The following is a 22,087-nucleotide window of genomic DNA, read 5'->3' as shown; positions in this document are numbered from 1 at the left end:
TTATCAAATAATATGGAGTGGTATAAATTAAAAGTCTCAAAAACTCTTCTGGTTATCCCTGTGAAGAGCTTTTACAGATAGAAGTGTATTTCCCTATACACATAGTATGTATGTCATATATAGATATTTCACTCAGTAATTATATGATTTTTTTCGAATGCTGGAATATCTCATTCATTTTCAGAGCCGTATCATATCCATCATAATGTTTTTTAGTTGGCTTCAGTTTTGTGTATATATGTGCTGTAAAGAGTGCTACGCTAAGCTAAGACGTTTTAAGAGGAAAGAACAATTCACCATTCCCATTTTTTTGTGTTATTTCAGCTTCTATACCACATGGAGATGCAAATGTATGTCAGATAAAAGTTTGTTTTTTTTACCTTTAAAAATGATAGAATTCACCATTTAAATAATTTAAAAACATACAATTATATGCTCATTAATATACTCACAATGCTGCATAGGCATCACCACTAATTCCAGGTTATTTCCATAATCGCCCCCCCACACACAAAAGAACTGTATACCTGTTAAGCACAGAGCTTCACTTCCGCTTTGCCTTTGTCATCTGGCAAACACCAATCTATCCTATAGATTTATCTCTAATTTTTTTTTATTAATTTTAGTGTGTGTGTGCGCATGTAGAGGTTGGAGGATAAATTCTGAGGGAGTTCTGTCTTTCCACTACGTGCATCCCAGAGATCAAACTTAGGTTATCAGACTGGACTATAAGTTCCTTTCCCCTTTAAGCTCTCCTGATGACCTTGGTTTCCCGTTCTCTGTATAAATGGACATACACAATTATATAGAGCTGTTGTGCTGTTTTCAAGGTTTATCCATATTGTAGCATGGATTTTATTCCTCTCCGATTTGAATTTCTCCATCTTGGTCTATACTTGATGTTTATCTTTTTTATTTCAACCAGCACAGTGAGTGTGAATTGGTGTCATATTGTGGTTTGGTTTCACATTTCTCTGATGCCTAGTGTTGAGCACCTTTTCATACTTGCATCATTTTCTTAAGATTTATTTATTATGTGTTCAATGCTCTGCCTCCATGTATGACCGCACGCCAGAAGACGGTGCCAGTTCTCATTACAGATGGCTGTGAGCCCCCATGTGGTTGCTGGGAATTCAACTCAGGACCTCTGGAAGAGCAGCCAGTGCTCTTAACCTTTGAGCCATCTCTGTGGTGAGGAGTGGCGGGCAGGCCTGCTTTTCGTCCCGCCCAGCTCCCTGCACGGCTTGCTTAGCCCCGGAAATAACAACACACAAATTGTATTCATTTAAACACTTCCTGACCCATTATCTCTAGAGAGTTAGTTACTGGTTAACTCTCACATCTTGATTAACCCATTTGTAATAATCTGTGTAGCATCACGAGGTGGTGGCTTACCGGGAAAGATTCAGCATGTCTGACCTGGTGGCTGGCTCCATGGCATCTGCCTCATTGCCCTCTTCCCAGCATTCTGTTCTGTTTACTCCACCTACCTAATTTTCTGTCCTATCAGAGGGCCAAGGCAGTCTCTTTATTAACCAATGAAAATAACACATAACAGAAGGCCCACATACATCACCTCTCTCCAGCCCCCTGTTTTTCTCTTTTTATTGTTTTTATTGAGCTATACATTTTCCCCACTCCTCTGCATGTGTTTTTCTTCATTGTGCTTATGCTATTGTATTAAAAACTGCGTTACCCAAGATGATGAAAGTTACCTGTTGCTTCTTAGAGTTTAGAGATTTAGTTCTTACATGTATAGGCCTTTGATGTATTTTGATTTTTCTCTCTGTGTGTATGCCCCCCCCACACCTCAGAAAAGAAGTGAAACTGAGGAAAGCCTGTCTTTTTTCCTAGTTGGAAAGGAAAGCTTCCAGTCTTTCCACTGAGTGTAATGTTAGTGTAGTTTTTCAGTAAATGCCTGTATGATAGAGAAGAATTTCTTGTCTACTCTCAATTTATACAAATTCTTTGCTGTGGATGTTGGTTTCTAGGTATTTTTTTTTAATCCAGCATCATTTGCTAAAAAGTCTGTTGTTTTTCTCATCGAATAGTCTTGGCATCCTGCTGCAAATGGGTTTGGTTCTGGACTCATAATTCTCCTGCCTTAATGCCAGCGTCTGTCCTTGTGCTTGTACAACACTGTTTGGGAAGTGTGCATTCTCCCATGTTGTTGTTTGGTTGGTTTTTGCTTTCTTTTTCCAGACAGGGTCTCTCTATGTAGCCCTGGCTGGCCTGATTATGTAGATCACCTGACTTTGAACTAGATCCACCTGCCTCTGACTCACATGCTGGGGTTCAAGACTTGCACCCCTGCTCCCAAACAGTGTTTTTTTAAATGAAAGTTGACTTTTTATTAAAATTTTTTAATATAATCTTTTCTCATTTTATTCAGCTATCCCCATTCCTACTCCCTCCCCTCCCACCACCCCAGCCTTTCCCTCATCCCACACCACTTCCATCCACTCCTCAGAAAGGGTAAGGCTTCCCATAGGGAATCAACAAAGTCGGACACTTCACTCTGAGGCAAGACCCTCTCCCCTATATCTAGGTTGAGCAAGGTATCCCTCCAAAGAGAATGTGCTCCGCCAGTCCAAGCACTAGGGTTAAATCCTGGTCCCACTGCCAGTGGCTCCACAGACTGCCCAAGCCTCACAACTGTACAGTACAATCAGTAGGCCTAGTTTGTTCCTATACAGGTCCATCCCCCGCCCATCAGTCCAGAGTCAGTGAGCTCTCACTAGCTCAGATCAGCAGTTTCAGTGGGTAGCAACATGGTCTTGACCCCGTTGCTCATATATTGCACCTCTCTGTCTTGGACTGGTCTCAGATAGCTTGGTTGAGTGCTTCACTGTAGATCTCTGTATCTGCCTCCATCAGTTGCTAGATGAAGGTTCTATGGTGACAATTAAGGTAATCATCAAATTGATTAAAAGGGAAGACCAGTTTAGGCGTCCTCTTCACTGCTGCTTAGAGTCTTAGCTGGGGTCGTCCTTGTGGATTCGTAGGAATTTCCTTAGTGCCATGTTTCTCACTAGCCCTTTAATGGCTCCCTCAATCAAAATATCTCTTTCCTTTCTCTCCCTCTCTATCCTTCTCCCTTCTTGAGCATCCTGTTCCCTCATATTCTCCTCCTCCTTCCCCTTTCCCCCTCCCCATCTCCTTCCACCTTCCCTCTCAATGTTTTCAGGAGATCTTGTCTGTTTCTCCTTCTCAGGGGGATCTATGTATGTCTCTCTTAGGGTTCTCCTTGTTACCTAGTTTCTCTGGGATCTTGGATTATAGGCTGATTTGCCTTTGATTTATGTCAATATCCACTTACGAGTGAGAACGTACCATGTTTGTCTATCTGAGTCTGGGTTACCTCACTCAGGTTGTTTTTTTTTCCTAGTTCCATCCATTTGCATGCAAATTTCAAGATGTCACTGTATTTTTTACTACTGAGTAGTACTCCACTGTGTAAATGCACCACATTTTCTTTATTCATTCTTCAGTTGAGGGGCACCTATGTCATTTCCAGGTTCTGGCTATTATGAATAATGCTTCTATGAACACAGTTGAGCAAATTTCCTTGTGGTATGAATGTGCATCCATTGAGTATATGCCCAATAGTGGTATTGCTGGGTCTTGAGGTAGATTGATTCTCAATTTTCTGAGAAACCGCAACACTGATTTCCAAAGTAGCTGTATAAGTTTGCACTCCACCAGCAGTGGAGGAGTGTTGCCTTTACTCTGCATCCTCTCCAACATAAGCTATCATTGGTGTTTTTTATCTTAGCCATTCTGACTGGTGTATCACAGAGTAGTTTTGATTTGCATTTCCCTGATGACTAATTTCTCTGCTGTTGAACAATTCCTTAAGTGTCTTTTGGCCATCTGCAATTCTTCTGTTGCGAATTCTCTGTTTAGATCTGTACTCCATTTTTTGATTGGATTATTTGGTAATTTGAGGTTTAATTTCTTGAGTTCTGATGTGGGGTTAGTGAAGATTTTTTTTTCCCATTCTGTAAGCTGCCGTTTTTGTCATAGTGACTGTGTCCTTTGCTTTATAGAAACTTCTCAATTTCAGAGCTGATAAACACGTTCAGTAATGTGGCAGGATACAAAAATCAACTAAAAAATATCAGTAGGCCTCCTATACACAAATGATAAAGGGGCTCTCCAAACCCACCTTTTCCTAGTACTCTGTAATATCTGAATGTGTTCTTTGTTTCTGGCTGCCTTTCTAGCCATTTCCATTGTAAAAATCGACAGAAGTGTACTGTCTTAGTATTCTTCAAATGGTGTTTCACTGAGATAGGTATAGACAATTTCAACACATTCCTGGAAAACATTTTTAGGGGAGGAATTCTGCTTCAGATTCTATTTACAGGTTTTCACAAGAGCTGGGGGTATCTGTGGTAAGAAGACTTCTGACTTCTCTTTGAAGAATCTATTAAAGATAGCTAGCCCAAACTCTGTCTGCTCCTCTTCAATGGTAACTTCATACTCTGCCACTGCATCCAAGAATTCAGTGCATCTCTTTAGATTTGGTTTTGTATCGCAGAATTGTCTGAAAAGAAGTCTTCCTATTGGCTGCTTGTCACAAAGGCTGCTAAAATCCTTTTCTTGACGAGCCTCAGTAGCAGAGTGTTGGCTGTGATGTTCTCGAGTTCCATGGCCCGCCATTCGCGCCGCCGGCGCTGCGGTGGCCGAGGTCGAACTTTTCGGGGTGCAGGCAATAGAGGCGGGAAAGGCTGGCGGGGAGGAGACCCTAGAGCCACAGTCGCAGGCTCCGCGCATGTCTCATCCTGCGGGGGACAAGGCTTACGGGTGCCGGGCCGCCTCCGCCACTTCTTTCTCCGTTTCTCCTGGCACTGCCACCGCTGCCTCCAGGAGCGCCTTAGTCACCACCGCCGCCACCGCTGCCGTAGCCATGGGCGCAAAGGCAGGCCTGGGGAAGGCTCGCCACGGGCTCCAGTTCTGTTTTCCGGGCGAGGGGCCTCCGCTATTGGTGCGGGCGCTCGAATTCGTTGCATCATTGCCCGCGTAAACTCTCCCCGGGCGGCACTGAGCCTCCACCAGGCCCCACTCCACAGGGGAGCTTCTTCTCCGGAGGCTACTACAGCAGCCTCTGCGGGCTACAGCAGCCGTGGCCACCAGATAACTCACAGGGCCCCAAACAGTGTTTTTGCTCTTTATTAAGATTATTTGGATTTTGGGGGTCCTTTGTAATTCCACACAAATTTTAGGATCAGTTTTTCTATTTCTACAAAATAGAGCAGTTGAAATTTTAGTACAGATTGCATTAAGCCTGTGAGGAGGATTGCTGTCTTAATTTCAACATTCCAATTCATGAAAGTGGTATTGTTTTTATTTAATTCTTTCAATGATACCTTACAGTTCTCAGTATTCAAATCTTAAACTTTTTTTGATTAAATTTGTTAAAAATCCTTTATTTTGCTTTTGGAAATGTCATTCTTTTCATAATTTTAATTGCAGATTTCTCAGTGTCTATATAAAGCAATATACAATTCAGTCTTTTCAATACAGATTTTCCTAACTAGCGCTGAACTTGTTTGTTAGCTCTGTAGTTTCCTCCTGTGTGGATTCATTTGAGTTTTCCATATTTAAGTTCATGTTATCAGTGAATAGTTGTCTTTCTTTCCTTCTAGTCTTTTTTCTTCTTGTTTGTTTGCCCTACCCAGATCATACAGTGTTGAAGTGGCGGAAGTATGGTGATGCATGCCTACAACCCCATCGCTCATGAGACTGAGGCAGTTGGAAGCCAGCCTAGGGTATATAGTGAGACCATAATAGCCTCCTCCTTGCAAAGAGGAGTATAAGAAATGATTAATAAGCAGCAATAGCAACAGAATAGATGAAGTTGCTAGGATAGTTAATGATTCACAGATTCTTTGGAAAGTTGCATTTAAGAAACCATTTCTGTTGTTGAGCAGGAAAGCTTAGAGGATGCAATGAGCAAGTAGTTCTTCTGTCATACTTTAAACCTAGACGGGCTCCTTGAAATGACACATCAGCTGTTAGAGAAAAGAGGTTACTTACAGAATTCTGCTGAAACTTACAGAAAATATGACAGAGGTTTGATTTAATTCTCTCCATGTGTCATGGCTACAGATTATGGCATAAATATACTGAATATGAATGGTATAAATATACTGACTATGGTCTATAAAAATATAGGAGTCATTAAGCATTTTTATTCTGAAATACTTCATCAGTTATAAAGTGGGAAACTCCTGGCCTAATAAATATACAAGCGCCCGTACAATTAATTCTGCTATACAACTGCTACTCTAGTCCCATATGTCCAATTGACTATTTGACATTTCCACTTGAATAACTTTATATTCCATAGTAGCCCATTATCTGAGATGCTGAGTCCTTGATCAGTGATGTCACTTCCAAAAATCGCCTTCCCATGGAAAAAGTACATGAGCCTTTGTGACATATCTTACAGTATGGTGAATAATGACTGTTGTCTATTCAGAGTATATTTGCACACCCACCATTTTCCCGTTACCCATATCCCACACTGCACCATCTTCCTATTTCATACTGAACTCCAGATTGCCTGGCTTATGTGAATACAATGAATTTGTGTCCTACTTTGGATTTGGTCACTAGTTCTTCAAGTCTCTTTGGATACCATTTCCCCCTTATTGTTAGAATAAGTGTGTTGAGCTAGAATGATTAATATTTGAAGTCTTTGAGTGTACCATCCTGTGTGGGTTATATGGTTGTGAACTATTTTCCTCTGGTCTGAATATTGGGCTCCTTGCTAACCAGCCAGTTACCAAACACCTCTTTTTCTTAAGGAAGGCTTTATTTTTCTACTTTGAGGGTGGACTCCCTTGCGGTGGGTATTTCCTGGAAGCAGACTCTCAAGGAAGCTGCTAGCATCAGTAGCCAGTAAGCAGAGAGCAATGAAGGTTCCTAAACAATTTATACATTATAGTTTGTCTTCTAAACCTTTATAGTCATCTGTTTTTCTTGTTGATGCTTGTTAGAGGATAGGCCCGGTCACAGTAAAGGCTTCATTCTTTGCCAATCGTTCTTCATTCTGTTTTGTTTCCTCAAGATACTGTCGCTTGGAAAATGTTTTGTGTCCGTCCGCTCCTGCATGGCACGGGAATGCCTCTAGTTCTTCCGTTGTTCCGATCCTCAGCAATAATTTTCCTTCCTTCTTTTTTAAAATAAATTTTTTATTCATTTCAGAGTCTCTCTACATAGCCCTGACTGTCCTAGAGAGCTGACTGTATAGACTAGACTGGCTACAAACTCACAGAGATCCTCCTGCCTCTGCCTCCTGTGTGCTGGGATTAGAGGTGTGCTACACCACACCAGGCTTCTTTTTTTATTTATGTCGGGTTTTTTCCCCCTTATCCTGTGTTTTTGCCATCTGTAGTTTTACTAAATTATTTTTCTTTCCCAAATGTCTTTTCCTGTTTAATGTTTAAGTCATTAAACACCACTTTGGCAACATAGGACACATTCCATAAGGACTTTTACTACCTTTTTAGTAGTCTCAGAAATCATGGTTGAAGACTGACTCAAAAGTAAATTATCCAGATCACACAAGATCACCAGTATGATGCCAGATCCCTGTAACTGCAGTATTGGGGAGGCTGAAGCAGGAGGAACAAGGCAGCCTAGTTTATATATTGAGATTTCCACGTGGCCTGACATACAGTGTAAGATCTTCTCTTGAAAAGAAAGTCAGCCATTAAATAAATAAGTTATACAAGATCTTACCTCTAGTGAGCAGTGGAACTAGGTTTTGTGTTCTAGGGTGTTTTAACTTCTTCCTAAAAAAATGACCAAACTATTATTCATACCTTTTTTATATCTCATCTCCTACATCAGACAAAACCAAAGATGTGAATTTAAGTGCTTATCATATACTCTGACCCCAAAGAGATAGTCTCCAAAGATTCAAAAAAAAAAGTTTACTAAATTTTGAAAGTTAAAGTTTTTAAATTTTTTAGCTTTACTAAGTTTATGTTTCTATGAGTGTTTTGTGTGCATGTAAGTCTGTGTATCGTGTACATGCCTGACGCCTGGAACGAGTTCCAGATGGTTGTGAACCACCATGCGTGAGTTGGGAATTGGGGTCTTCTCAAGAGCAACAAGTAATTTTAATCACCAAGTCGTCTCTCCAGCCCAAGTATATGTATTTTTAGTTGTGTGTGTGTGAGGGAGGGATGAGAGAGAGGGAGAGCATGCAGAATTTAGAGGTCAATCTCAGGAATATCACCCATATCTTTTAAGATACCGTCTCTAATTTCTCTAATTGGCCTTAACCTAGGCTGACTGGCCAGTGAACTCCAAGGATCTGTCTGTCTGGTTTTACATCCACTTTGTGCTGCATTTTGCATTTGTAAATGGATAGTATTATGATGTATAAAATTTTAATGTAATGAGCATGATTTCACTCTGTTGAATCCCATATACCTGTTATAGTGCCGTGTATGTATTAGCATCTTAAATACATATGAAAGCAATAGTTTTTAGTACTAAAGTTCTGTTCTGTTTGAAAAGTCAAGGCCTAGAAATCATTCAGAGTCAAATGTAGTTGCAAATTCTGGATACCCAAAAACCAATAAAAGTGATATAGCTTATAATCATGAAAATATTCTTTGAAATTTGCTAAGAAAGGAAAAAATACCTATTTTTTATTAGTATCTTAAAAATACTGCATCAAATTAACCAATTTTAGAGGATATTTATGTGCTTATCACCTTGATGTGACATGTTTTGGTTTCATGGGTGCATGTTCAAATATATCAAATTATACGCTGTGTAGTTTTTGTTTATCAAGTGCATATTAATGAAGCTATTTAATACACTCTTTTAAGAGGCCATAGATGCTTGATACTTGTCGTTCTTTAAATGGATTTGATTTGATTTTTCTGTGGTTTTGTGTTTAGTTTTTATTTATCCTTTCTCTACACATTGTTTTCTATTTTCTTACTTTGTTTTCTAGTATTTCCATTCTTGGAAGAGTTTTTGCTTTATATCAAGAGCATATTTTAAATGACTTCAGTTGATGGCAGAGCACTCAGGTCTCCTGTGGTGGACATCAGTGCTTCTTGCTCAGGTTTTAGGGCTCTGATAATATTGTGGCTAAAAATTAAAAACCTTAGTGGATATTGAAACATAAACTAGCATTTTAGTAATTCATATTTATGATTTATGCATTTTGGAAAGTACATTTTCATGGGCTATCTTCAGAGAGAATATCCTGATGTTGGTCCTTTTGTATAAAATAGGTATGGTTCAATATTAATCTGCCTGAAAGATACTGATTGTATATTTGCCTTAGTCATATATTGAAGTAAATTTTATTTTGTTTTTGACACATGATCTTGTATACCTTAGGGTGACCTGAGACTGACAATTCAGCTCTGACTGTCCTTAGACCACTGATTGTCCACTCTCTACTCCCTAAGTGCAGGGATTGCCTGCATATGTAACTAACCATGGCGGACTAAAATAACTTTAATTGATGCATAAAATGCGTTGCCATATTTAAAATGCAGTTTTAATTTTTTCCTTTCTTTAACCCCTGTACTTCTTACTTTTCTAAAGTTACCAGGCAGTGACATTGCCAGTGGAAGTGATGTACTTTCTGACGTCATACCCAGTATCCCCAGTTCACCTTGCCTGCTTCCTAAAAAGAAAAACAAGCACCGAAATCTAGATGAACTTGCTTGGAGTGCAATGACAAATGATGAGCAGGTAAACATGTTGGCATTCTTAATTCGCAGTGTATGTGGACTGAAGCTTGTGTGTAGAGATGTGAAACCTTCTTTAATTACCTCTTTGTAGCCCCCGAATTGTGTAAATTGCTTAATAAGTCCGAGTTTTAACTTTTTTCTAGGAAGCAAATGAAATTAGGACATCTTAGCAACGATCATAAGAAATTATCAGCTTTCTTATTCAGACAGTGGTTGGTGCTTCACTAGAGCCTTGGGCAAAATAATTCTTCTAATGTCTAAATCGTGTTATAATTCACATAGTAAAGGTCAGGTATTAACACTGATATTGTTTGTTGTTATTTTTCTTCACATAGGTGGAATATATTGAGTATCTGAGCCGTAAAGTCAGTACTGAGATGGGCCTTCGGGAGCAACTTGATATTATTAAAATCATTGATCCTTCTGCTCAGATCTCCCCTACTGACAGTGAGTTCATTATTGAACTTAACTGTCTCACAGATGAAAAACTGAAGCAGGTATGAAAAGTAAATATACATTGTTTATCTACTGAAGATGCCACCATCTTCTGAAATGTAGGCCTATGTAGTAATCATGTGCGTACTCATACATTATCGAGACCAGAATCACTGCTGTGAGATGTAACATTCGGAAGCACTAAGAGTTGTAGCTCAGGGCTAGAGGGTAACGTGCACAGAGCCCTGAATTCACTCCCTAGGGCTGCAAAGAAAAAGGGAAAAAACGACCTGGAGTAGTGGCACACGTCTGTGATCATAGCACCTGGGATGTAGAGTTAGGAGGGTCAGAAGTTCAGGGTCATCGTTGATTTGTTAAAGACTTCAAGGCCAGCCTGGAATACCTGTGATCCTGAATGTCTCAAAGCCAAAACAAAAACTGACACCTGCAAGTCCTACTTAAGAAGAGTTTTATGTGGCCGGGCATCTGTGCCGAGGGATTGAGTAGCCTTGTGGAATAACAGTCTGTGCATAGTGACATCCGAGCAACCTTTCCTCCAGTGTTTCACAGTGTGCGTTGACGATCCCTTCCAAAGAAATTTTTTTGCTGCACCTTTTCTCCCGTGCACGCTTTACTAGAAAGGCTTTTAATTCTCTACTTCTGGTGTCTTGCATTTGGCATTTGAAAATTCTCATTTCTCAAAACGAAATACTTTTCCCCATTTCTGCTAGTTTTTTTACTGTGGTAAGTTGATGTGCTGCATTTAAAACCAGGTGCCATTGTCCCCCTCACAAAATTTAGAGGGAAATGCACACAAGTCAGAAACGGAATCATTAATATACTTAACTCATTTTTAATGGAAATTTTTTAAAAATGTGTAACCACATTTGTTTGATTTTGTTGTTTCTCTTTCAGTGTTCTTTTCTCAAAATTCTAAAGACCAATAGGATTTGCTAAGTAATTTTTATATTTTTAAAATATAGGTCTATGTGTTTGCTGGGGTTTTGACCCCTGCTGGTATTGTGGTCGTCCTTCCTCTCCTCCCTTCTTCCCTTCCCTTCCTTTCCTTCGTGCCGTTTCTCCCCCACCCCTCTCTTGAGTATTGTTTTGAAACAGTTCCAATCTATATAGTCCAGACTGGCCTAGAATGCAGTATTAAGCTCAGACTGGGCAGAACTAGTTGCAACCCTCCTGCTTCAGCCTTCCAAGTCCTGGAACTAATACAGCTGACTTGGTATTCATTTCTATATTTGAATGTCTCTTATTAGCTTCTGTTCCACCTCTTGTGCATCTGAGCATCGTTCAGATTGAACACACTATGACTTTTTTCCCTCCAGCATCTTAAGGGTGGAGTATCAAGGTGCAATACTTACCAGTGCTTGTCCATGTGTCCTAAGGTCAGAAACTATATCAAGGAGCATAGTCCTCGTCAGCGGCCCACAAGGGAGGCCTGGAAGAGAAGCAACTTTAGCTGTGCAAGCACCAGTGGAGTGAGTGGTGCCAGCGCCAGCAGCAGCAGTGCCAGCATGGTCAGTTCTGCAAGCAGCAGTGGCTCCAGTGTTGGAAACTCTGCTTCAAACTCCAGTGCCAACATGAGTCGAGCACACAGTGACAGCAACCTGTCTGCAAGTGCAGCAGAGCGGATTCGGGATTCAAAAGTAAAATGTCTATTCAATACAAAACTTTGCCTTTCAATATTAACATTAAGACGCTTTTGTTTCAATCTCCTGCAAACTAAAAATTGTTCCACTCTCTGGATGCCTGTGGGTCTTGGTTTTGATTGAACAAGCAGAGTGCTCTGCTCTTGAAGAAAACTTGAGTGTTTTCAAATCCTCTTAACCTGCTACCATGCCGCCTTCAGTCTTTCAGTCTTTATGTTCCCTTTCAGTAAGAAATATTAGAAATATGAAAATAACAGCTTATTCTCAAGAGTATAACTCACTGCTGAGCGAATCTCACTATGTTGCTAATGTTACCATCTATTAGCTTCTAAAACTGTCGTGTATGTTTTTGGTGTGTGTTTGTTTATGCGCGTGCGTGCGTGCGTGCGTGCGTGCGTGTGTGTGTGTGTGTATTTTCTTGATGTTTTAACCTTAACTGTTCCTTGACTTAAGTAAAAAGTAACACTTTCTGTAATCTAGTTCTATTCTTTCATTATTGAAACTTACTGTTGGGCTCTTGTAAAAGAAAATAGAAGTACATATGGAACGGTTATGTGGCTCAGAATGGGAATATGGATGGTTCCTTGCAGTGGCACAGAGTAGAGCCCATTTAAAGATGAGAGAATTTCTTTAAGTCTTTGGAAATCCAGTGATCAGAAGATACACAGTGATTCCTTCCCCGTTTTGTTTTGCTTGTTTTTGTCAAAGTAGAAGAAACAGCCATCTTTGGTGGTTACCAAGGGATTTCACTGAATACGTGGTTATTCTTTTTTTGGTATTAGTTTACCAGTGATAAGGATTTAGGTTTCCTAACAGGCTTTTAAGATAGCATTTGCCTGATATTAGGAAGGCATGATTCCTTCGTAGCCATTGAGAGATTTTTAGTATTCTGGGGTAAAATGTACCTTGAAAACATAAGCATTAGGGATTTGGACAATGTTTTCTGCATTTTATACCCAGTATTGTGCTCTACCATTTTATTTTTGCTGTGATGGTGCCATTATACCCTAATTGAATTCTAAAAATATAAATTCTTGACAGTATTTTGTTGTCCATAGCTAGCTCAAACAATAAAGAATCAGCCCTTGCTAGCCACAAGAATCACTAGTCAGAGGCAATAAAAAATAGAATCATATATATATATATATATATATATATATATATATATATATGCGAATCAATCCCACACCAGTTATGTTTTAAGGGGTTATTTATTTTGGGGGGTAAAACTTACATACACCATAAACCGTCAGGAAAGGAGCCTAGTCGCTGGAGCAGGAGCCGGAACCAAGAGGGCCTGATCCGGGATCTGTGACTCTTTTTAAAAGAGAAATATACCACGCCCCAGTGGGCTGGTATTTCAGCTGCTATTGGCTGACTGAGCGGAAGGCACTCCCTGCCGCACTGTGGGCTTGTGCTTCAGCAACTATTGGTTGAGGCAGCGGAAGTTACTCCCACAACATATATCTAAGCTGGTAGATTACTTATCGGTATAAGACTCACTGAGCAGCTCCTAAAATGTAGAAAATAGAGAATTTGAGCCACATAACCCTGGGCTGCATACAGCAGTGTCTAAGCCTTACTGACTTTGTACTTTTCACTTTGACAGAAGCGATCCAAGCAGCGAAAGCTACAGCAGAAGGCCTTCCGCAAGAGGCAGCTGAAGGAGCAGAGGCAGGCCCGGAAGGAGAGGCTCAGTGGGCTCTTTCTCAATGAAGAGGTGTTGTCCTTGAAAGTGACTGAGGAAGACCACGAAGCAGATGTTGATGTTTTAATGTAATAGGGTAAATCTATCAGCAGTCTTCTAAGCATTGTTCTGTTCTCATTGGTTTACATGCATCTTGACCAGAAGTTTGGTTAGGGTTGTGCTGATGTACCATTAATCATTTAGGCCAGTGGTTATCAGAGGGTAGTCCTAGTACCTGCAGCTTCAGCATCACCTGAGAAGATGTTAGAATCGCATTTGAGCCCCATTCCAGACCCATAGGCCGTATGGATTTGGGGCAGCACTGTGTTTTAACCAATGCCAGATTATTCTCATGCACATTCTGATTTAAGAACCACTGGTAAATGTCTTAACTATTTTAACTTTGTGGTGATTAAGTGGGCTTTTCAAAGACTAGTACATTTGCAGTTTGGGGGATGTCAATGTATTGATGACAAGTAGTTTGTCACTATGTGTAGCATCTGTAATTCAGTTTCCTTCTTAATGATAAGATTTCTTAGTTTAATTTTTCAAGAGGGCCATAATATAATTATCAGTTCCTAGGGGCAAATCTTCTTTGAGGTGAGAGTGCGCATAAGTCATGCATTGCTGTTTACAATAGTGCCTTCATTAGGTTTAGTTCCGTTTGCATTAAGTATTAATACAAAAGTATAAGCAAAGGCCCTAATCTTTTTCAGTTAGATGTGGGTTTTTTTGTCTTTATATACTTTATGTCAAATGAGAATCATTTCTGCAAGTAATAACTACTGAGAAAATAATGGCTACACTAGCAAAATTTTAGACTTAATGCCTTGTTGATTAATTTTCAAATGGAGATTCCAACTAAACCGTGGTAGCATATCAAACCTTCCCATCCATCCTTACATTTTAGGCTGTCAGATAATCTCCAAACTAGATCATTTATCTATTTCTCGCTATCAGAAAAACCCCAGATTTTTATGCAGAACATCTCCAATTTTGTATATTTCATTTGCCAGCTTGCAGGCATGTGACCAGGCTAATGTTCCTTAACTGAGAAACCACTTAGAGTTCTACCAACCTTCAGAAAGCGCTGTGAGTGGAGTATAGAAAACACCTTTGTGGGTTCCTGATAGGACTCTAAGTCTAAATGTGAAATCATGGAGTTTCTTTAATGTTCTCAAAGAATTCATGATCATGAACGTAGAAATAGTCTGATTCCTTTACCACATGTGTTCGGGCATTCACATGGGCCAGAGAAGATGGAAACCGAGACTGACAGGTGACTTGCTTTCTGACTTTCATTTTTATGACAGCATTTGGAAGGCAAGCTGATTGTGTAATCGATGTTTCAAAAAGACTACAGAGTTCAGAGGTTGATAGGGTCTCAACAGTATTTAAGTTTAGTTCTTCAAAAAGATTGACAACTTAAATTTCCTTCATTTTCAGTTGGTATAAGGGCTTAAATTTGACTAAATTAAAGGTGAAGATTTAATCCTGGTGTATTGGTACACACTGTTAATCCGAGCATTCAGGAAGCTGAGCTGGAATAACAAGTTCAAAGCCAGCCTGGGCTGCATAGTGCTACTGAAATTTTGTAGACCTTTAAAAGTTTTATTTTACTTCCTTGAAGGCTAAAGAATTGGAACTGGAGTAAAGATTAGTGCCTTGCAGCATTCCCGAGGTCTGGGGTCCGACCCTAACTTTTGGATGCCTCCGAAAGTAAAGAACGGCTGTGTGCTTCAGCTCGAGTAGTAGTTCTGATTTTCCTCCCACCTCCTTTGGTACTCCAGTCTAGTTTAGAGGGACCAAAGAGATCTTGGGGTCAGATTCTAGAATAATTGATGGAAGGTGTGCTCTGTTTTCCCTTCCAAGCACAGAAGTAGAGCAGAGAAGAGAAGCAAATGCATCTAAGCCGTCTGCCTTCCCTGAGCAGTAGCAAAATCACACCGAGGAGTTTCTGCATGCTCTTCCTGTTCTCCAAGGAAGCTGGGTAACACTGAGATGCAGAGCAGCATTTATCCTTCACACAGTTGCCAGCTGTTTATTTGAGGAAAATGCAAAACCAATTCAGGATATAATTTTAAGACAAATTTCTCTATGCTTCCAAGAATCATGTAGTCTTCTTAACTTAGATTTAACTTAAGTCACTATTGAATAAGTTTACCAAAGTGCCATTGGCAGATTTTTAATGTCTATAAAAGTTTGCATATTTATAGAAATATGTCATAAAATTTTGTGTGAGTCTATTCACTCTATACATTAGAACCAGAATATAAAGTCTATTTGAAGGAGATTGAAAATACTGCTTTCATTTAAAAGCAAAAAGTGGAACTCTTGGACTTGTTTATGATTTAAGAGAGAGAGATTAAAGTCTTTCTCTTTCCTTCCAAAATAGAAACTATATCACAAAAAGGCTGTTATCTGTCAGGACGTTTCATGTGACTAATTCAGAGAGAACTGTTGGAATAGGTAGTGATTTATTAAATCTGCTTTCTCTGTAGGGTATATTTAAAACAAATTCAAGTCAATATCTTTTCTTTCATTTTCAATGGAAAGCCTACATAATCAGTTAATTAAAAGGCAAATCAGGGAAATGCAAATCAAAACTGTTGAGAGTCTATCTCATTCCAGTCAGGATCTCATTCCTGTCATCGTGGAAACCAAAAGCAAATACTCGTGAGAGTAGAGGCAGGGGTGGGGAGGAGGTAGGAAGGAATCTATAAATACTGCTGGTGAGAATACAAAACTGCTGTACCAGTGGAAATCAATATGGAAGTTCTTTTTTAAAAAAAAAATTACAAGTGGAACTATATTATCCAGTTATACCATTCCTGAGTATGCTCAAAATAAACGAACTCCGCATATGGCAGGAATATTTATATTTCCATGTTTCTCGCAGTATTGTTCCCAGTAGCCAATAAATAGATGCCTATTGACATATGAATAAAGAAGATGTGACACATACACAGAGCATAGTTGCTTTTAGCCATAAAGAAGACTGGAATTATGTCATTTGCAAGAAAACGGATGGAACTAGATGGAGATCGTCACGTTAAACAAAGTAAGGCAGACTCAGAAAGACAAACATTGTGGTTTTTTTTATATGTGAAATCTAGATTTAATAAAATGCAAATTAAGAAATTAGAATGGGAAGGGGAAAGGATCTAGTAAAAAAGGAATGGGGGGGCAAAAGATGGTAGGTAAATATGATCAAAGTAGATTATCAATATGTATGGATAAATTGGTGAACGAATGAGAAGTCCTGACTATGCTCCAATGTTGCTTATCTTCTGTACAAAGCTGACGGTGGAACGAATAAGTCTCCTCTTTACAGATTTATCCAGACTTTATTAGAGATCTTGGAAGACTATGTCAGTCCTTATTACAGCTTTTAAAAGTGCGAGCAGTGAGTTAAGCTAAATGGCATGTATTTTTATACAGTTTTGCAAATGATTAAAGGAAGCTGGTGTTCTAGAATGTAGTAGGTTGTAACGGGCTAGTTTATTCTGTCTTACCAAGAACATAGAGTAAAATGAAACTTTTTCTTCATTCTTTGGTAGATAGTGGCAGCTTTAATTGAGTTCCTCTGTTTTTTGGGTAAGTTAGATATTGCTGAATTAAATCCCAAAAGCTGACTCATCAAATAATGACCTATAGTGTGCGTAGACATCTCATTTTTTAGCTTTTAAAAGTGGTAAATTCCCTCAAAGGAAAAATTATAAGAAATTATTGTATAAAGGTATCCAGATTCTGATGAGCTTTAAAAATTGTAAAATTTATTGTATATCTTCATATTTAAGCCAAAAATGTTACTACATAAACTCTATAGAAGTCTTGTTTGTTTTGGGTTCTCGTAGCAGACTTTTTTTTTCATGGCTTCTCTGTAGCCTCATGTGCCTTAAAGGTGGTGAACTTTGACATTTTCATCAATATCAGGCTTTTCCAAACTCAAATATCAGAATGTTATAATTTGGTTCATATAATGCTCATGGTGTTTGGATATTAGTAAGCAAAACTTACCAATAGTAGTAGTCATAGAGTATCAAATGAGATAACAAAAAAACCTTCAGATCTTAGACTCAGTTGCATAAAACTAGTTTTGATCCACAAGATTATTGAAGAGCCTTGCATTTATGTAAAGTTTTGATTAATGCATTGTTTTTTCCACTGGAGAAAAATGTCTGAGGCCAGGATACTTTTTCTTTTCCTTTTTCTTTCTGGCACAGGTCTCCCTATATAATTTAGGCTAGCCTTGAACTTGCTATGTTGTCCAGGCTGGTCTGGAACTTGTGATGCTTTCCCCTTAGCTTCTCTGGTTTTTGGGATGCAGACATGTCCGGGGAGTGTACCTTTTTAAACTAGCTAACATATATCATGAAAGAATTTTTAGGGTCTAGACAAAAACTCTTCTAGAACCAAGATTATAGAGCAAGGTGTTTCTTCTGTTAACATTAGGGATTCATTGAGTTTCTTTGTGTATTCGTCAGGTCACCCTGTCCTCTCTCCTTTTTAACAAATTACCTCTTAGCGCTATGTCTTCAAGAATTCTTCTTTGGAATTGATGGAGGGTGAAGTCAGTTTGACTTAGCTGATAGTATAGTTCTTTTGTGTTCAATAGTAGTGTGGATGTTGAATCCGTTGACATTCAACATATTTAAGTTAGAGGTAAATTGCATCTTGAAAAGGACTTTTAGGAAATAAATATTTGAGTAAAAATCTAGTATGATAACTTTGCAGTAGTTTTAAACTTAATACAGTGGAATAAATTTTATCTTAAAACTGAACATTATTAAATGTGTAAGACCTCTCAGGTATTTTGAGCTAGGCATTTCTGTCAGAGTAGTATTTGGAACACAATCCTTGAAATATTTAAATTTGGTCTCTGAAAAATAATTTACGTTCTCTATGAGGCTTAGCGGGAAATCTGACATTTCTTCTAACTAGATGTTAAGAGTAAGGCAGTTGCATGGCATAGCTCAAGGTCCAAATTGGCTCACTGTGATTTAATTTCCATTTCTTAAATACTAAATTTGTTTGCAGCTCCCTGCCCAATTATTTTTTGAATTGAGGTTATTGATGTTTAAACCTAGAGCAGACAATGGCAAGTTGCATTTTAATTTGACATTCATGCCAAACTCAGAAAAACCAGTGTGGTCTTCGCTAATTTCAGTATGTAGTAGTTTTTCTTTATTGTCAGGTTTCTTCTGTTACATCTTTGTGGTGAATGGAACCTGTGGAGATAGATATGTGTTCTTTTTTGTGGTGATATATGGGGTGGAAAAGGGAAGAATTGCTTAATTAATACATATCTGTTTTGACTATGTCAAGGTAATTGTAGAATCAATGTGTACAGATAATAAGTACACACTTAAGATGCTGAATTGTTCAGAAGAACAGCCATGGCTTGTTCTGTAAAGTTGCTTGTTTTTAAACTGAAGCTGACCTTTTAAGTTTACATTGAGATTTCGAGGCTTTTAGAGAATGGAGCTGATAGTGTCTCTTCCTGTAGTGGGTGAATTTAATTTCCTGTTTGAGTACTCTAGCTTAGATAAAAAGTACTATCCATAAATCTTTGTGTTAGCAATTTAATAGGACTGTTGCCAAAAATAACAATATAACAATAAACACAAGTACATGTAAAACATTTCACAGACCGTTAAGAGTTGCAAATTGTGGGGCTCCCCCACTTTTCAAAAATTAGTTATGTAGCATCAATATCATAACCAAAGTAGTAGGAAGGTGATTGGTTCAGAAAAATCTGCAAGTAGTCTTAATACTGTAAAGTATCAGATTGTTAACCAGGACTTTTCCCTGTATTCCTGCAAAATGTATTCTATTAATGCACTTTTGTATATATGACAGCCTCCTGTACATTCTGTACCTACTACAGTGTATATAAAACCTGGTTGTTTTTCTCAAAGCTATGTGAGGAGGGAATGACGATAGAGCACAGTTGGTTTCTATGTTGAGTTCCTTCTCACACATGAAAATATTTTAGCTGTTATGGCTAAACGAATATGTATGATTATAACTGAAGCTGGCTATGTGGCAGAATTGTCTTTTGAACCCAATATCAGAATGAAAGGAGTCATTTTTGTCTTTAAGAATTATGGTAATGATTCCATCTTCTCTCTTTTAAAAACCCCACTGCTATTACTACTGTGTACTCCGAATCAGCTCCTCTCAAAGTTCCATTCCTGAGCATTTACCACTAACAGACAACTGTCCTTATCGTTGGTGGCAGTTTGATTGGACTCTATAAATTCGTTTTGTGAGAGGCTTAGTCTCCCAAAAGTCATGAGTAAAACATTTTTTTTTCTGAAGAGATCAGATTTCTAGAGAGATTATCATTCACACCAAGGTCGATTTTTTGTTGTTGTTGTTGTTGACAAAAACGATGTATTTTCTTTATGTATTGCTGTAGAACCTTTTAAAGTTAAGTTTCCAGGAAAGAAATGTCTATGATCGGTTGTATGTGTAGATTCAGGTGCCATTCTGATTTTTATTTTTGTTTTTTTTGTGTGTGTAGGTTTTTAGTTTGTTTTTGTTTTTTGATCAACAATGTTATTTCTTGCCACTAGAGGGACATCTATGGTTCTTTTCTGCTTTGGAATTTGGTTTTTTGTTGTTGCTGGTTTTTTTTTTGTTTATTTGTTTCACAGATTGGCATAGACTTATCCTCCGAATGTTTTGTTAGTAACTATGTTCATTTATTAGTCAAAGGTAGATTAATTAAGCTTGTTTAATGAAAAAGGCAGTCTTACTCATGCTGTCTGTAATCTTCCATTTTTAATAAATGTTAGATACTAAGTAAAACCTGTATGTGTGTATGTGTATTTCTTTTTTAAGGTATTCCATAGCTGTACTTTCCTAACGGTAGGCACTAGACATATGTGACTATGTAAATGAATTGAAATTAAATGAAGTTCAAATTTTTTCCCTAAGTCATGCAGCGATATTTCAAGTGCCCAAATACCCACATGTGGCTTTAGGCTAATTTTTATTTTGGAAACACAGAATCTGAAAAATGTTCCACAATGTTGGGCATGGTGGTGGCACATGCCTTTAATCCAAGCATTTGGGAGGCAGAGGCAGGTGGCTCTCTGAGTTCAAGGCCAGCCTGGGCTACAGAGTGAGTTCTAGCACAGCCTGGGCTATATAAAGAGACCCTGCCTCAAAAAAAAAACAAACAAACAAACAGTTTTTTAAAAATGTTCCACAATCACAGAGAATTCTTGTGGAGAGAGCTGCTATAGAGATTTGGTATTTGTTCTAGCGGTCATTATCCTACTTGTTAACAGTATTCAGTGGCTAAGAGCTGCTGCCCACAAAGCTGGTAATGACTGGTGTGAAAGGGAAAGTGAAGTGTACTTGGTTTTCTGTTTCATTAAAATCACTGCCAAGGGCTGGAGACGTGGCTCAGAGGTTAAGAGCACTGGCTGCTCTTCCAGAGGTCGAGTTCAATTCCCAGCAACCACATGGTGACTCACAACCATCTGTAATGAGATCTGGTGGCCTCTTCTGGTGTGTAGGTGTGAATGCAGGCAGAACACTGTATACTGTATACATAATAAATAAATCTTTAAAAAACTAATGAAACCACTGCCAGAGTTGGAGCTTGTGGTTTTAGTGGAAGAATTTCTCCGATACTGTTTCATTTGACTATGAGAAAGTTAATGTTTGAATAAGGTGATAAATTAGGCACATTTCTTTCGTTGATTAGTTTTGGTGGTAATGGTTGAACCTGGGCCCTAGAACATGGTAAACCAATGCTTTTACTCTTGAGCTGTACCCCTGACCCCACAACTTCTTAGTTTTATTATTATAAAGAGGCTGACATGCAGCTTTCTCTGTGAGTTTTTCCTTTGACATAAATCTGTAAATGATAGTATTAGGACACGGAACCAAGAACAGACATTTTTTAAAGACAGTCTAATACCGAGTGTTCAGCCCTAGACACAATAACATGGAGGCAACAGTGAAGAGACTCAGCAGGATGCATTATATGTTGATTTATGTATATGTAATAACAATGGTTAAAGAAGAAGCCATGAATTTGTGAGGGAGGGGAGGGTCAGGCATGGGAGGGGGAAAGAGCAGAAATGATGTAATTACATTTAATTTAGTAAAACTATTCTTACAAATAGAAGAGTTTGCTACAGAATCAATGTTTCTCTATTAATTCTTGTGATTGGAGATTCTAATAAAGGCACTGTTTCTTGAGCCTGACAATGTTCTACCCTCTTGTGTTGTTTTGCACCTCATGGTAAGTGGAATATTATATTGCATTATCTGGGTTCCTTGGTAATAGACTGGCAGTTACTAGATTTAGGTCCAATGTCACTTACTTGAATTTTGTTAAGCATGACATTCACTAGAATGCTATAATCACTATATATTCTTTTATCTTAAAACTAGCAGATGACTGGGTTTATGTGATTTCAACTTTGTATTATAAAATAACTCGAAGTACATAAAACAGAGCAATGGATCCCCACATACCCACACCTACTTCAGCTTTGTCATCCCGGCCAATCTTTTTTGTAACTGTCCTTCCATTGATCTGT

General features: G+C 38.6%; 1 protein-coding gene across 1 annotated transcript in view; it reads left to right on the top strand.

The window, feature by feature from the left end:
- Fam199x (family with sequence similarity 199, X-linked) overlaps positions 1 to 20,336 on the top strand; it is a 32,272-nt gene extending 11,936 nt beyond the window's left edge. The window contains exons 3-6 of the mRNA XM_085684898.2: positions 9,589 to 9,738; positions 10,073 to 10,234; positions 11,570 to 11,830; positions 13,443 to 20,336. Coding sequence (XP_085541024.2) covers positions 9,589 to 9,738; positions 10,073 to 10,234; positions 11,570 to 11,830; positions 13,443 to 13,613 — 744 coding nt within the window. The 3' untranslated portion in view covers positions 13,614 to 20,336. The remainder of the gene's footprint in view (positions 1 to 9,588; positions 9,739 to 10,072; positions 10,235 to 11,569; positions 11,831 to 13,442) is intronic.
- The last annotated feature ends 1,751 nt before the right edge of the window (positions 20,337 to 22,087 follow it).

The sequence above is a fragment of the Myodes glareolus genome, chromosome X (assembly GCF_982192425.1).
Source record: "Myodes glareolus chromosome X, mMyoGla1.1, whole genome shotgun sequence".
In the NCBI taxonomy this organism is placed as follows: Eukaryota; Metazoa; Chordata; class Mammalia; order Rodentia; family Cricetidae; genus Myodes; species Myodes glareolus.
Note: the sequence above shows the minus strand (reverse complement) of the source record. Positions and strands in the feature narration are given on the sequence as shown.